The 17937-nt window shown below is 40.0% G+C and overlaps 1 protein-coding gene across 5 annotated transcripts in view; it reads left to right on the plus strand.

The window, feature by feature from the left end:
- Positions 1 to 17937, plus strand: part of neo1a (neogenin 1a) — a 159967-nt gene that overhangs the window by 100136 nt on the left and 41894 nt on the right. For all 5 annotated transcript variants that reach the window (XM_062418935.1, XM_062426282.1, XM_062432447.1 and 2 more), the window contains exons 6-7: positions 10877 to 11031; positions 11170 to 11290. In XM_062418935.1, the coding sequence (XP_062274919.1) occupies positions 10877 to 11031; positions 11170 to 11290 (276 nt within the window). The remainder of the gene's footprint in view (positions 1 to 10876; positions 11032 to 11169; positions 11291 to 17937) is intronic.

The raw sequence follows: 17937 nt of genomic DNA on the forward strand, positions 1-17937 counted from the left end.
ATATAATTTACATAACATTTTTGACCAAAAAAATGACCAGCACTTGAAATTATGAAGTTGTCCAATAATGTAAACTCAAAGCACTCATATGAATTTTTTTTTTTAGTGTTTTTTAGTTATTTATTTAGTTTTTCATTTTTTCACCTGTTTTACTCTTCCTAAACTACTCTTTCCTTTATTCCCAATGCACACAAAACACTGAACACTGACACTATATTCACCCTTGGTTGATGTGATGACAATAATTAAGGCATGTCAAATTTGTGAAATTTGAGTAGAACAACAAATCAGACACTATAGCACCACACTGTCTCTTATTACAGAGCCAGTAGAGTGACAACAGCCATAATTATTGCATTGTTTCCTTTTTGTCCTTTTTTTATTAACATAGCAAATTATGGGTCTTCATTTGAGATGCCCTTTCCTCCACCAAAACTGTGTAATGATAGCTTCAAAATTCAGCAATTCAGCCAGTCACTTTCCAGTTCACCTGTGGTTCACCAATGGTTTTAACCCAAAAGACATAAATCAAACTGTTGTTTTTTTTACCATTTAATGAATGTGTTCATGATGGTTGGAAATGCTGTAGTTAATGGAAATCGCATCTTCCAGAAATGATCAAAGGGTGATTCTTATATAAAAGCTGTTTCAGATACTCTATAAATAGAGACTATATGTACTAAGTAAAATAATTGCATGGGATGTTCCACACATGAGATATAACCATTGTAATTGTCTTGTAATTACCATTGTTAGACTTGTGTTAGTGAGATAACACGAGCACACATGGGTCATATGTGTATGCATGCTTTCCCAGAGGAAGCAAGTCAACAAGATTGGGTGTGAAATAACCTCAGAATGGGGGAAATGCCCTGAGGCTTGTTCTTGAGTTCATTGCATTTCACACACAGTCACATCATGCTATGACTCCTTCCCTTTCTTCCCAAATCCCTTCATCTCTTCATCACCCCACCACCACCACCCTTTCATCATTTCCTGCCATTCGCTGTGATTAAACTAGACAGTAATGGAGAAATCGGCTCAGGTCACTGGAGGACATCAGAGTTCACTCACTTTTGGTCTTCAGCTCTGAAATCCTTCATGTGTCCGACCTGACCCCTGCTACCCTCCACCCCCAACGTGACATGACTGTAGAGGATTGATCAGCATTACTGGAATATTGTTGAAAGACATCAGTCATTGTAATACGATAAAATTGTTTGATTAGCTCCCATGCTGTAGACACGCGGGCCTAATTGCATTTGCTTTATGAAGAAACCAGATTGTGTCATTGATTTGCTCCCTTGACAACAGAAGTGATACTTGAAAGGTCAATTGATTCCCTCAAGAAGTAGTTATGCTTGTAAAAAGAAACTCATAGAAATCAATGTGGTCAGAATCTATACTAACAAAAAAACAATGTTTCCTATGACTGACTTCCTCTAAAACACCTTAGGGCCTCTTTTACTGCAGTAACAAGGAAAAACTGTGTGTTTATGGCTAGTGACTTTTCATAAACAGTGGACAGTTTGTGCTTAGGAAAAGATGCAGAGAGTCAGCCGGGGGATTTGATTTAATAAAACACTGTTAGGTCTCGCCTAGAGTAAGCTTGAGGGTTTGTGATGCAGCTGGCGCTCATCTGCAGAGAGAGAGATGTATGGAGGCTGCAGAGGGTGTATACACACACACACACACACACACACACACACACACACATTCATAATGATGCCACAGAAGGTCAATTATGCACTTACTCTATACACCTGTATGTGAAGCACACAGTGATGGATAAGCCAGGCCTTGAGAATGCATGAACTGTCTGTTTTATTTATTAAAGCACAAACACATAACAATACAACATTAGTTGCCTGCCCAAGTCCCTTTAAAAAAAAAAAAATCAAACATAATGCAACAAATGAAATACAACCGAGAGGTGTGCCTCACAAAGTTCAGCATCATTTTTTAAATCTATTTACAAAAAACGCCAGAGGGTGTGTGCGTTTTGTTTTATATCATCTAGACTGTCTAGCACATGAGTGTGAAATGACTGATTTCCACGTATGCATTTACCAGCAAATGTGTGTGTGTTGTTAATATTCAACCATTATTAAAACATTGTATCTGTTTTTGTGGCTCTTCAGTTAATTAACATGGTTGTTGCTGCACACCCAAAGGACTTTTTTTTGTAATTAAACATGTATATTCAATTAATGGCCTTAAATTACAAATACCTTTATAGGACATACTGTCTGTTCTTACATGATGAGACTGGTGGGTTTTTTTTCCCATTGACAAGACATTTTGTGAAAAGACCAAAACAAACCATGAATTGATCTTACTCACAAGTTATTCTGTTATTCTGCTAGTCTGTGTAGCCAAAGCTTTATACAGTTTACTCCTCTGTACCAAAGACCTCCATCCAAAACACATACATGAGCAAAATTGTTGCACTGGGTGATATGTTTCTTTATTATGATTATCATGGGCACTGTAGTTTTTTTTAGAAGTCAGTTCAACAGACATAATCTTGCTGCATTTAATACTCAAAAGCTCACCAAATCTGCAGCTGAAAATAGTTCCCAACAAATGCACCCTTTGCTCTCACTTTATTTAATGAATGTTTCTGATACATGCCATGGTATGTTATTTAATTCTATTAGGAATCAAGAAAAGACGTAAAGGTTAATCCAATAAAATCTCTGGAACAATCAGATAACGATCAGCTGTAATAGCCCCGAGCTACATTGCAGGGGGGGGAGAGTTCACTAGGAATACCACTGCATTTACACAAAAACACAATATCTAAGTACCTTTGCAGTGACCCCTGCTGATACAAACCACACTAAATATGTCAGAGATTTTTTACAAGCTTTGAGAATTTACAATTGGCATGTTCCTGTTTCACATTAGAGCAGAGCTTCAACAAAGGTCTGGATAGAAAAGAGACACCATTACTCTCTTTTAAAAATGTACAGATACACCAGAGTAGAGCTTTCTAGGAAACAATAGTAAACTCACAGCTCAACTGACCATACTCCAGTTTAGTTTGGTAGTGTGTTCACAGCAAAGCTTTTATCTACAGACCAAACAACTAAACAAATAAGGATGCCTGTTTGCAGTGTGAAATGATGCAGATTTCACCTAAGCTTCAGAAAAGACTGTGTCAGCGTCTGTCAAAACTGACAAGAGTATCCAATAGTGTGTGCCATATTTTGTTCTGTCAGTAAGATAAAGAGGATTAGATTTAGATTAGATTTTCAACCACAATCTTGCATTTTAATGAAGCCAATGGAAAACTTGTTCTTCTCTGCAGGTGGTTTTGAAGAACCATTAGTATTACTGGTAACGTTTAGATCGCCCTTTCCCTCACATCACATCAATAAAACTGAACAGGCACACACTTGCATGTGTGAATGTGTGTTCTTTGCTGTGACATCTCACCCTCTATTAGAGCTGGCAACAGGATAAATGAGGCCAGAGGAGGCAGCAGCTTTTGATTATGGTCTTGCATGACTGTGGCACCACCCAGACCTGGACTGTGTGGTGTGTCTGTTTGCAGGACAGAAATAGTTTCTCCACAAACATGTATGTTTTCAGTTTTATGGGGCTCAGAGTCAGTGGCCCCCATCTATCATGGACTCAAGCTATCATGTCATCAGCGTAATTGTTCTTTCCATGTGCTGCACTCACATGCAGGAAGTCCCTGCCCTCTGTAAAAGTTACATGTCTTTCCTAAAGGCAGAGGCCACTAGATTTATAACCACAGACAGCAGGGTTGTTATAACCTTGTTACAGAAATGGGCAAAAATAGACAGGAACATAAAAAACCTTGATATGCAGAATTTCAACTCACAGTTCCAGTTTCTCTTTTATTCTTTTGCAACAAAAAAAGTGGTTTAAATAAAAAAAAAAAACTAATTTATCGTACATCACGTATTCATGCTTTGGGCGGCTCACATTGTTCCACCAGGCTGAAAAAAAACAGGTGACTATAACTTGATAAAAGTGAAAGCGCGTGTGTTGTCTATTAACATATCAGATGAAAATACTGTCGTGGGAATTACCTTTTGAACCGTGGTCAAATATTTTTTTCCAGCTACTGACAGGAAAAATGACATGTGGAAGAATGACGGATGTGATCGAATGTGGTAGATATTTTGGACTGTTTTTACTTTGGCACGCTGCCCTCCTGCCCTTCCTCTGGTGTTATATTCAGCAGTTATATTCTGACAGAAATAAAAAATAACCTTTCCATTTAACTATTAAAAGCACACTAATCTGATAAGAGGCTACACCCACAGGCACACACATTTTCCCTTATTCATTGGGGGGGGTGTTATCTCCGCCAGTGGGGTGAAAGGTGTGTGGAGGTCTGGCTGAGTCCTGTCCAGACCCTCTCTTCTTTTTGGAATCAGGTCTGCTATTTATTCCAGATAAAGCTATATCTGCAGGACTCCAAGGGGATGCACATACTGTGTGTCTCTGTCTTGTCACATTAAGTCTAAATGCTGCATTTGGTCAGAGTCTGTTGTGTTAAGCTGTCTCATGTTGCTGCATCCACAGTAGGGAGCGCAGTGCGCCGACACGACAAGCGCATGGCGTTGTGGTAGCATAGGACTATATACTACGATTGCACCACCCCGATTCAATTCTGGAGGGGACCATTGTTGCACGTTGTACCGCACTCTCCCCCTCATTTTCTGTCACCTTTTGGCTCCTCATCTTTGAAAAAAAGACAAAAACAATCAAAAATAAACCACCATGTTTGGTGTCAATTGTCTCATTTGAATTCTGGACATCATTTCTGTGGTTTCCTCTTAAGTTAAAACACTCATGGCCAAGAAGATTTTTACAGAGTTTATTAAAAACCTTTAGGGAGATGTAACACCCATATAAAGCCTAAAATACAAATATATTTTCCCTCATTTTCTTTTTACAATAACACAAGAATATAAATCATAAACTGCTACTATATCAGTATTAAAAACAAGCGATGATGGTTTCTATCCAAGCATTACTGAAATAAACCCAGTAAAACTTTTCAAAGGTGCTGCTTTAGGCTACTACTTTATTACAGCATGAGCACAATATTTACAGTTATAGGAATAAATTATCTTTATTTTACCATGATATTGCTCATATTTAGGCTTACATGAAACATGGCATCCAATGATTATTAAACATAATGCACCAAATAGCCAGGTATTCTTTGTATGGCATATTTTAAAATAACATACACAGCACAGTTTTGCTTCCACATCACTTCCAGCTGGATGTTGAATAGAAATATTGTTTTAGATCTTTATTGACAAATTGCCATGCTCTGTAAAGACAGTACTGGGTAGAGGAATGATGTTAAACTCCTCTAAAAGCCATTACCAAACCATGAGGCAAGCTTTTTTTCAGCATTTCATGGACAATCTAAGATCTTTGCTTTGACTCAAGTGTAGTAATTTTAGAGGACAAAAACATCCAAAGATTGAGCACCCTCTCTACTACTCTGCCTCTAACCGGATATTATTCTCTGCTCAGCGACTAGGAAAGGACGCACCAAACATCTTTCTTGCTGAGGCTGTTTGTCTTGGCCAGGATTAAGAGTAAAGCTGTTATCTTTAAAGAGCAGGGTGGGTAATTAGAGCAGTGCAAGCTCCACTTGCCCTTAGAGTAAACCATGATTGTCCAATAGCTGTTGCTTAGCTTTATGAAGCTAGCTAGACTCCATCCAAGCTAACAGAGTTGTAAAATGTCTTTCATATTTTGACCCTTTTGCTTCTACAGTCTTAGAATACGCCTTAATTGATTGCTGCTGCTTAATTGCTGAGGAGTGTATTTCCAAAAGTCTTTCATTTTAAGTTTTGTTTCATCCCAGCGAGCCAAAAATATGCCAACTGCAATAACTTTTTTCTTCAGCTTTTATACTTTGATGTTTCACCATCTTTATCATTACTAAAAAATGAAGCAGACTTTTTCCCCTCAGTGTATCTGTTCAGTATGTTCCTGAATACCAGTGAAGCTTTACGTAAAGTATGCAGCCAAGAATCCCTTAAGGAACCCCTAAAGAGGTTTGTTTTAACAAGCTCATAGTGAGACACTCACATGACCTTTTTGTGGCCCTCTTTTAGTAGTTCACTGGAGTCAGTGTAAGTCTGCATTAAAGCTTCTTTTACTAAGCTACAGGCTGCAAAGATAACACCAGCCCCATAGAAGAATTGGCATTGGGGTTCTTTATTCTATTATTTCCCCTTTATGTTTGCCATGAATTATTTTTTCTCCCTCTTCTGCTTATCTGCATTTCCTTTGTTGTTTTTCTGTCTCTGTTGGATTTCTCTTTCATTAGAGAGTGGTATGTATGTACCACTACAAGTCAGCCTGTTGGGAGATTTTCCAGCTGGTAGAGTCGAGCATTTTTATCCGCGTGAACGTATAGAAAAAAACGTAGTAGAAAAACATGGACTTAGGCTCTATGACGTGACCTATATGTTTATGAAAAGACATTTTGAGTATTGAATTTGTTTTTTTACTCAGCATCATCTCGTCACTTACTGGAACCTTAAAATACAAATGTTGGCAAGGATTTGGAGCCTGGGAGTTGATAAGGGATGAGTGAGCAGCATCCATCACAGCACAGTCTAATAGGCTGAGACAGCTGTGAGTCTAGTAAAGATGCCCCATGCATACCCCTCTTACTCTTAAAGGTACTATGTGAAGTTTACATTAATACACAAACACAGTTTTTGATTGTGTATTTATATTCAACATTTTTCACTAAAGCATTTAGTAAATTTTATGTAATGTAGCTTAATTATTTTATTGGCTCATTGCAACCATTTACAAAGCATCACTGACATTGTTATGGCTCTCAGCAGTTGGCAGAAACATTTCTTATGTCAACCCCCATGTCCATAGCATGCATGTTCAACTTAGTGTGCATGCTTTTATATCATACCATACAAAGAATACTGGAGCCTGCTGCTAATCAAAATATGGCTATACAACACCATTAGTGGATAAAAAACCCACAGGTACCTTGAAAGACTTGGTAAAGAAATCCCTTTTCTTTAGAAGGAGTTTGAATGTTTTTCCAGTCACTTTGTGTACTTTCAGTTCTTTTGCTGCTAGCATTTAGTATCCATTTGAGGAAATACATCTCAAGGCACTTTGGCTCTGGCTTTAAAACATCTCGTTGCCAACATGCATTGGCTTCATTGCTCAGCAGTCTGTCAATGCACATGCCTTTAATACTGATGTGCAGGCAAGAGGCCAGCGTAGCATTTAATAAACCAAATTAATTTAAACTTTGATGTTTAGTGAACGTTTTAAAACAGGGTCATGTTGGTACCGATCAACCTTTTCATCAAGTCACACTTTGAATTATAGTTCCTTTGCCAGCCAAAAAAATCCATTTCTGCATCCTTTCAAAATGTGACAAATTTCACCTTTGCATAGAGTATGTATATTTTAGCGCCAAAAAACCAATTAAAGAAGGTCATCAAGCGTGTTTTCGCAGTGAGAATTACTCGTCAACACCCTCTGTTGAGTCCTGAAAGCTCCCTCCATCCCTCCAGGCTTTATTGGTATATTTAGGCGTTTCTACTCATTGCTCAGTCCAATAGGTTCCAAATGTCTGAACTCCATTTAGAGAAAATGGTGCATGTCTGCTCAGATGGAGAGATGGAGGGGAGGCTGAAGATTGAGAGATAGGCAGGGAGTTAGAGGAAGATTAAGAGTCGGGGAAAAATGGGAGACTGAGTGGTGAAACAGAGAGAGAGAGAGAGAGAGAGAGAGAGAGAGAGAGAGAGAGAGAGAGAGAGAGAGAGAGAGAGAGAGAGAGAGAGAGAGAGAGAGATAAAGAAAGCCATGGGGTACCAATCACCACCAGCAAACCTCACTATAGTTTTACACACACACACACACACACACACACACACACACACACACACACACACACACACACACACACACACACACACACACACACACACACACACACACACACACACAGTTGGTCTTTATATCCTTGTGAGGACACTCATTGACACAGTGCATTCCCTAGCCCCTTACCCAAACCGTTACCATCACAACTAAATACCTGAATCCAAACCCAATTCTAATCTTAACCTTAAAATCACATCTTAACCCTCAGATTGCACTTTGAAGTTGTGACAACGGGCCAAAATGTCCTCAAAACACAGAAATGTCCTCACAACACTGGTTTGCAACTGAAATTGGTTCTTTCAATGACAGAAAGACATGCGCACACACACATATACACACACAAAATGACACAAAAACACATATGAATACAATGAATGTACACAGGTTGTGACATCATGGATGCAAAGAAACGTGCGCACATATAAGCAGTCACCTGCACATGCACACATTGCTGGCAAAGTAAGAAGCAATATACACAAAATAATGTACAGCATATAGAAGCAGTAATAATGGGAAGAAACAAATATACAGGCATGTTTTTTAAACTAAACTCTCTCTCTCTCTCTCTCTCTCTCTCTCTCTCTCTCTCTCACACTCACACTCACACTCTCTCACACACACACACACACACACACACACACACACACACACACACACACACACACACACACACACACACACACACACATAACTGGTGTTATAATGCCATGTCCCCGACACACCAAAGTAAACCAATGATTCCACCTGCTTTTGCTGCACAGCTACTGGAGGAAAATATCCAGGGGACACCACACTGTGAAATACATTATTCACAACTCACACATCCCCCTGCAGGGAGCACTGGCTAACACACACAAAAAGTCACATAGGGACACACACACACACACAAGTGTATACAGAGCAGAGCGATGGCTGTCTTGACAACTATACAGTGATACAGTCTACAAATATTACTATCCTCATTTCCATCCTTGTCTCAGTAGTCAATATTTGCCAGTGTAGCTCACAGGAAAGTCTAGACGCTCATTAGGAAGCGAGGCGGGGGAACGTCTCAATATTTGATGGCACTATCCAGTTGTTTCTCATTTGATCTGTCCTAGCACATTGTGTGGTTTTTAAAACAATTCGAATTTCAAAGTTAATTCATTCATTCATTCATTTTCCAAACCGCTTATCCTCTCTAGAGGGTCACAGGGACGTTGGAGCCAATCCCAGCTGCCATTGGGCGAGAATTTGAAAGTCAAAATTAAAAACATACAGTTGTATTTTATTTGAAACATAACGGCTCTTTTTTTTAATCTTGTAGCATCAAATCTGATCTGAAGAGAAGCTTCACTCTGGGATACTCAGAGGTGGAGGCCTTTTGACAGTTCAAGTGGCATTCAAAAATGTGTTGCTTTCACTAAGAATGTGAGCCAAAGCTCATGTAAAGAGTCATTTAGGAAGTAAAATCCATTTTCTATTGATGACAGATGTGAAGCAAGAGTTGAAGTTGTTTGCATACACTGATAATTCCCCATAATTATCCACTTAGCATGACCATCCAGAGGGAGATGTAAAAATGTCTTTCATGAAATTGATTATTAAAAACCCTGCTTTTGCTAGACAAGTCGGAATAAACGTGAGGATGTTGTAGCTCCTGGTAAATCAGGTTTTTTTTAGATGAGTTGCACCTCTCCTCCCACCTTTGCGCCATATACAGGGCATGAACATATGAAACAGATGGCCAAAATGCATTTTAAGATCAGGAAAATATGAACATGTCATAGTGCTCGATGTGTCATGTAGCAGCAGTCCTTCTTGGTGCATTGAGGCTACCATTAATGGAAACATGTGCGTACTGTGGATTGTTCTTTAGCAGTTTAATTACAAAGAACTAATTTGTGAGTCTTAATTCCTTTGCTCCTGTTAACAGCTTGTCCCAACAAGATGAAGGCTGATCTGTTAACTACCAATATTGTGTTAGAGTAAATTAGTCACAGCTACATCAAGCAGATGAGGGGGACTTGACCTCACAACCCACTACTCTGGTGAATTAAGCTAGAAAGGACCTTATCAACCCACCGCTACTATATCCAATCAGCCCATTTGAATAGCTACAAAATTGATGCTAATAACTAGCTATCACAGAGCCTAAGAGGCTGATGGCAAAGCTTGACATACTGCGACACACTAACAATAACAGTCATTTAAACTGTGGTCAGCGAGGTCGCAGCTTATCAGGGAATACACAGAGGCAGCAGAAGCACTTGTGCACAGAAACACGCGCATGCACAGTGCTTCTTACACCCTCTCTCCTCACACACACGTACAGTCCAATTATAGAGAGGACGAGGCCTGGGCCCTGCGCTCCCAGTGACCTTGTTCCAGGACAGATTGATGAGGCGTTGTATAGCCCCAGCAGATCAAATAACTCTTCTCTGGCCCTCATTACCAGGACCAGGGGAGATCTGCAAGTGCTCGACTCAGCTAGTGTAGCATGCGAACATGCTGTGCTGGGACCGATATAACGGTTATTTTTCATCCAATCTTAAAAAAAAAAAACAGGTTATTGAATATTTTTATTGAAGATGTTTGGAAAGATGACAATTGTGTGAGGTTTGCAGAAAGTAGATAAGTTATTAGATTATATTTTTGTTGTTCCACCATTGTTCCTTGACTGGCAATTTGGCAATTGAAGAGGAAGCATGGCATCATTGGGTCTTGTTCATTTCCTGCCAGACACCATAACACTGGAAATTGATGTGCTTGTTTAGTTTTGACAAATTGTTTATTGGATTTCATCAGGAAGAAGATCATTAATTTCTCATCCCTCATCTCCTTCTCCATTGTTTTAACTGTTGACAAATTTCCCCAAACTTCAACATGATATGTGATATCATTTTATATATTGTTTGTTTTTTAACCTCTCTAACTCCTCTGTATTATCTTGATTTCACAGTTCCACCACAGTTTGTCAAGAGGCCAGCCAACATTTACGCCCATGAGTCCATGGACATCATCTTTGAGTGTGAGGTCTCCGGCTCACCAGCTCCCACTGTTAAATGGGTCAAGAATGGAGACGCTGTCATCCCCAGTGACTACTTCAAAATTATTGTAAGCTCATGCAACACTAAAAGGATAACTTTCTTCCATTTCTACTCCTTCAGTCGGTATTAGAATGATAAAAATGCAATGTTACTAAGATTATGTCTGCATTTTGTCTTTCTTTTGCCCGTTTCCACATCTTTGTAGAAGGAGCACAACCTGCAGGTTCTGGGTCTGGTCAAGTCAGATGAGGGTTTCTACCAGTGCCTCGCGGAGAACGATGCAGGCAACATCCAGTCCAGTGCACAGCTCATCATTTTGGATCACGGTACGCCACTCAGCAAAGGACCACCCGCTAGTGTGCAAAAGCAGATGATAGTTAACTAGACAAAATCAATTGCCACTTAAGAAGATGACAAACACACAAATTGATAAAATGCAGCACAGTCAAAATGATCAATGTCAGATACGACTGAGAAATTAACCATGTCTAATCATTTTTGCTCAGACAACCAGACTGCATATTTGGAAAGGAAAATAATCTGTTCACAGCCATTTGGACATCAACAGCTGCTTATGATTATTTTTTAGCTATTAACAGCCTCACACCTACTTGTTTTTTTAAAAATGATTAAAGGCAGTCATTCTGGAGAAAGATTGTTGATATTTCAACTAAACAGCCAAACACATACACCCCTCCTTCGTGGTCCATCACAAGCTCAGCCACCTAAATTCATGTCTTATGAGCACAACAGTCCATCCACACTCTTCGCCCCTCTGTGGCCTCCTCATTTCTCACTCAACTTGCGTTCAGCATCTCTGTCCACAGAAGCAGCCGTCTGGCAGCTTTAGCTCCTGAAGAGCTAAGAGAGCAGCATCCAGACAAACAGAAATTTACTTAGCCAAAATAGTTTGTATTTCAGCTCCACAGGAAGAAATCGACAGTGTTTGTATTTATTGATTCATTGATGTGGTGACATTAACGTGCGAGGCAGCTGGACCCGAGACATCAAGAGATTATGTAAGAATCCATCATCAGGCATCAGCGTTGTAAATACAGCTACCTCTCAAAGTAAGACAGACAGATAGACAGATGTTTCATCTGATCACCGGCCAAGTATTTTTTTGAAAGTGCCAGCACTTATCCAAACCGGTTCAACCGATTGGCTCTGTGTGATAAAACATCTAGCAAGTCAGGTTAGCTTACCTGTTCTGTGAGAGAACACTTCCTAGCACAGACGCCCTTTGCTGATTGGCTGGAATAGTGTTGTGTGGCTCGGTCCGGACCACTTGTTTGTTTCCCATTTTCAAAGCCGGTGCTGGGTATGAACCCTAGATTTTTTTTTTAGCACACACAGACCCTGAGGGGATATTCACTGAACAAGTTTTCACTGACAACAAGTGTATTGAACAATCTTTCTCCAGAATCACTGACTCTACCTTTAAGATGCCCAAATGTTACCATCAAGCATAGCCATAAATCCCTGGAGATTAAAATATGGACAGAACACAGATGATAGACAACATGTCTGAAAAACACATTTTCAACAAAGACTTTTCAATATGACCTAGCCTTTTACAACGTCGGGTGGGGTTCTTCAGTTCTCTATACAGTTTACCGTATTTGTAAACACCTAGGTGGTTTCCTAGAGGTTGTGCACATCTGTGAGGGCGAGAGGAGTGAGTGAGGATGTGTAGCGAACAGTGAAATGAAGCCACTGGGATCTTGTTAAACCAGAGGTGACTCAGAGGGAACAGAAGTACATCTGGGGCAAATGATGCTTGGTAAGCACACAGTCCATTCCACATCTAGTGTTACAGAAATGTTGCAAAGACTAAAGAAAGCTGCTTTACACAAAGCCTGTGCTTTGATGCCGCATCCTCAGACTTGTAAAGGCCGTCTTTCAGCAGGGAGCCTTACCTAAACCTGAATTCCTATGCTGGTGAAGGGAGAGTGCCTGGATTGATGCAGCACAGGCTTTCTTTTCAGCATAACTTCCTTTAAAGCGAAAAGAGAGGCTTGAATGCTGATTCCCAGAGTGGAGCCGCTAAGTAGAGTACAACAAAAAGGAAAGTGGGTTGGAACAACAAAACCCAAGTGCCCAAAAATAGAAGCCAATATGGAAAATGTTTCCAACTTGCTTGTTCTTGAGGTAGTTTTGTGTCATTACCTCTAATCATTGGAGAAAAATGTAATACAAGTTAAATTTGAAACCATTTGCACCGTCATTATAATCATCGTTTTACCCAAGGGACCAGTGAAAATCTCCCCACATCACCTCACAAGATGAGCAAGACATGATTTCACTGAAAAGCACATCTAAATCTGACTCTATCAGTCTGAATCTAAATAAAACAACATGGTGGAAAATGGAGGAATAATATAACAGCCAGGGGAGGGAAAGTAAAACAGTCTTAACACAGCAGAAATCAAGTGTTTTTTGATCATCAGGACCATTACCGCCGACTTCGACTCTCCCATTTTGTTGAGGGAGATGGCAAAATTTAATCAAACGTGAACTCCCCCGCACTAGAAGCAGGTGGCTAATGGATTAGCATTGCGGTGTCCAACCGGTGGCCCCCCAGCTGTGTCATCCCCTCTGATTGGAGGACATTAAGTCAGAAATAATGATGACCTGCAGCTCATTGTGTATTTTTGTTTGACACCATTGATAAGGGTTTCGCCACGTTACATTGCCCCAAGTCTTTTCATTTTTTCTTTGACTTGAAGATAAATGGGATGAATTACAGAGGCAGCTGGCCTTGTACACTGGGCTGCCCTGAGCGGGGCTTTGAAGAAATTAATCTCTGTTTAATCCATAAATATCACAGAGAATCTTTTTTTCCGTGCTTTACTGAGTCTGTACATCTATCTTGGACACAGTAAAACAAATCCAAACATACTTACCGCCAGAAAGTTCTCTAGTTTCCTGTTTATGAATCTGTTTATCAGCCATCATCTGAATCATCTGAAACTCGGATGATCGATCTAGAAAATAACCGTAGTCCCAGTGAAAGAGTTCATTTCTCCTGTAAATTGTTAATGTTTTGTGCTTTTATAGACACATCCACTTCAGTGCTCTCTGTAAATACTTGCTTCACTGTGTCAATTGTGTAATTTCCTCTCTCTCAAAGGTGCAATTTGTGACTCCAAATAGTGAATCAATGACAAAATGTTTGAAATCAGCTCATTCTCAGCACCTATTAGTGCTTTGTGGGTACGGCATTGTGACGTGAGGTTGAAATAGATCTTTTGAAGTTTTAGTTGAATCACATCTCTCTCCTTTAGAGTCTCTCCTCCATTGTATTCCTCTCTTTACTCCTGTGGGGCTGAATATGGACACATTCATTTCAGCCATCTGCCACCTTTCCCCAACACTTTCTCTCACTTTCTCCCTCCTTGTCTTTCACAGCCACCTGCTCTCTGTGATAATCTAACACACTGTGCTTGTGTTAATTGTGCTGCCCTAAATATTCCCTTTTTATGCCCCCTCCCCTTTTCACAGCTGGGCATCTTTGTCCACTTCTCCACACACTCTTTACAGACACCCCATCTGCTCTTTGCTGCCCCTGTGAGTTTTCATGTCAGTCAGGTATCTCGCACACACCTGCTGGACTTGAATCACCCCGAAACAGCACCAGGAAAAACACCCCGTCTGTCAGTCTGCTGCCTCACAGTCGGGGGAAGATAAGCCAGGGACTTGCCGCAGGGATAAAGTTGTCTTCACCCTACAGGGAAATCAATGGGGGTGAATTGAATCTACACACACAACGGCTGCAAGTTGGCTAATATTCATTAGTGGTCATAATCTTTGCATCTTGACGCTGCCAGCTGCAGTTAAATGTAGCTCCAGCGATGATTCCCACTCGTGGCTGTTTGGGATGGAAAAGTCAGCTGTTAGCATATGCACATTATATTTACAGTTGTTTAAAGTGATTTGTGCTCTGTATCAATACTGTTGGCTTTGAGCTCTGGTAGATGACACTGGGTTTGTACACAAACAAACAGGTGAAACTTCAGAAATAAGTTGGTCTCATTTCATCTTGCTACAGCAATCTCAAAGACTTCAAAGAGTCTGAATTGGGGGGGCAGGGGGTCAGGGGTCAAAAATAGGACCTCAGATTGCAGTCTCAAACACTTTTCCTGGACATTCCACAGCCATGTGTAATATGGGTAAACTAGTTGCAAACAGATGTGGGTAAATACGAGCACAAATGCCAAAAGTGGACCTCAAGTAGACCTAATTATGCAGTGTAATGCAGTCCAAGTAAGTGCCTCTTAATGTGCCTTGTAAAGATGCCACTTTCAGACTTGTCGTCTTCTGGAAGTGCTGAGACTGTGTTTGGATGTGTTCGTTAGAGTCACTGTTATAGATCATTAGTGTTTGTCAGAGGGAAGGAAAGCAACAACCAAAATCTGTGTGACTTTTCCCAGTGACAAATGCAAACTAATTTCTCACAAGTAATTAACTACTCCATGTGAGACTTATTCTTTTTTTCTTTTTTTTCCCTGAAACGTTAGAAATTGTCATTTTTCTTAAAGTCATTGGATTACATACAGCCTGCATGGACAGTTGTTGGAGTAATTATAGTTTAATTCAACATAATGCTTTGGTTTAATCAAATTCCCTGCAGATTGGCTCATCGTTTCCTTAATAAACTATAAATACAACCACTAATAGCTGTCATGATAATTCCCTGCTGGCAGTTTTGATATTAGATGTCCACAATGCAGACCCTGGTTGTTATTGTCAAGATGACGGCAAGGGAGGTTAATCAGCTGCAGAGGATATGCTATTTAAGGGATTATCATCACATGTCATCTATAGACAGTGTGCAGCAACAATTTGCGGCCTTTTCCAGGCACATGATTATGTGAAGCGTTTATGCATGATACTTTAGTAGGCAGCAATTACAGCTTGGAGAGGAAATGGGTCACGTTTTTTAACTTTGAAGCTGTGCACGCCTAGACAAAGCACTCGTTTATATGATTGTCATCTTTCCATATACAGTACAAAGACTGAGACTGTGTTTGAAGTTTGATAAGGTGGCATACTACAATGTATAGGAAAGTTTGGGGGTATGGTTGCCTTTTCTTTAGTTTTTTAGGATTCAAAGCAGAGCAGAAACAAATGTTTTAGTTTTTAAGATAGCTTGTGTTATTGCTTTATTGAGCACAGAGCTGCATATCCTATTTTACATCTAAATAGCTGACTGACATTTATAAGAGGAAAGAGAAGAAAAGAAAAATCACTGGATGTTTTTCAGCATTATGTATTCTCATTTTACTGCTACAATCATAGACCCGAGGTCACAAATCAGCCTGGGCACTTTAACTTGATGCCCACTTGTCGACACATAGCAAAGTTTAGATTGAAGCTGCTAAAAAGCCTAATATGTAAAATGCAGATCCACATTTAACATTAGCAAACAAAGGAGAAGTGGAGGCACTCACTGAGCTGTTTGCCTTTTTAAAGTGTGTGTTTTTGCTTTTTTATGTTATGCATAAATTTTACAGATGCACTTCCATTTGCATGTGAATACTTATTTGTGCTCCTTCCATATGCTTTGCAGGCGTCAATATGAAAATATATTCCTCTGTCTGAATTTTTCTGTCCCTACATCTGTCTTCTCTGTCTCTTCTCAATTCCCCCAGCTCACATGAATAATGTTTTGACATTTTGCCTCCTAGTGCCCAAGCCAAGTACTTCACTAGAGAGGCTGAAAGCTTGTTTGGATGTTCATGCTCTGAGCGCTCATGCTGTTTTAGCCACAAATGCATCAAGTGAATCACACTGAGATGAATGAAAGGGAGAGCTTACACTAAATATGTAGCCAGCTTCAGGTAATTTACAACACAATTTAAAAACACCCATAGTTGTAACTGCGCAACATGAATTTTAGCATCTGCATCCTGTAGGCTCATATTCCTAGCTATGATTCAGGTCATTTGATGATGAAATGAAGATGACACACTATTTCTGATGCAAATACATTTTTCTTCAAGCTTTTATTAAATCTTTAGCTTAAACAGGAGAGCAGTCCCTCTCTTTCATCTCTTTCTCCTTCCTTTACCCTCTGCTGCTTCTCTTTCTCTCTCTATACCTCCACCATTCCCTTCATCATCCCCTTTATCCAGCCACACCGCCATTAGTTTTCCCTCCCCCCTCTTAGACCTGTGGCAGCAAACAGAAGAGTCCTGTCCTCCCCTTCCATCAGAGGTACCAGACCCCCACTGAGAGATGGAGATGCCTCATCACCGCCTGAGTGCTCTCTGTGTCTCTCGGTTTTCCTCTCCCTCCATCACTCTGTGTATTTATGAGCGCAGGCATCAGGAGCGCTGGCATGATAAAGTGACGTGCTCTGTCCCCAAAGCCGAGGCCACGACACAGTGACAGGCACAGGGAGATACTGGAAATGGATATTTTGAGAGTCGTACATGCCGTAACCTAATTAGTAAATCAAATTATTACAGCTGTCTTGAGCACCAGACCTCCGTGTGAAATGACACAGGAAACCAGAGTCTCCTTTTTGCAGATGACTTGGCACTACTGTTAACAAATTGAAGTTGATACAACCGCTAATTCTCCTTCCCCTCATTCTGAGCCAAGGCAGTTAACACGTATTAATGATTATGTTTCAGAAGGGATCCAGGAGTCACAAAACCCCAGACAAGTTTTATTTAAATGTCATTAATTGACAACACATGAAAACAAAACAAAAGTGCATACAAACTAATTAGAGGCAACAGGGACCATATTGTATTATAATAATGATTTTCAAGTGAGACTAAATGAATCTATTTTCATATTTTTGTAAAAGCATTAAACTTGGTAAAAAAAAAAGGCACTATACAATGCAGGCAGAGCAAACGTCGTGGTCACCAAGGGATTTCATGAAGAAAGAAAGACAGCAGATTGTTTTAAGTTGCCTAAAATCTCATTTTCAAGAGCCACAAAATCAGACATAGACAAA

Source organism: Scomber scombrus, chromosome 1, assembly GCF_963691925.1.
Source record: "Scomber scombrus chromosome 1, fScoSco1.1, whole genome shotgun sequence".
Classification (NCBI taxonomy): Eukaryota; Metazoa; Chordata; class Actinopteri; order Scombriformes; family Scombridae; genus Scomber; species Scomber scombrus.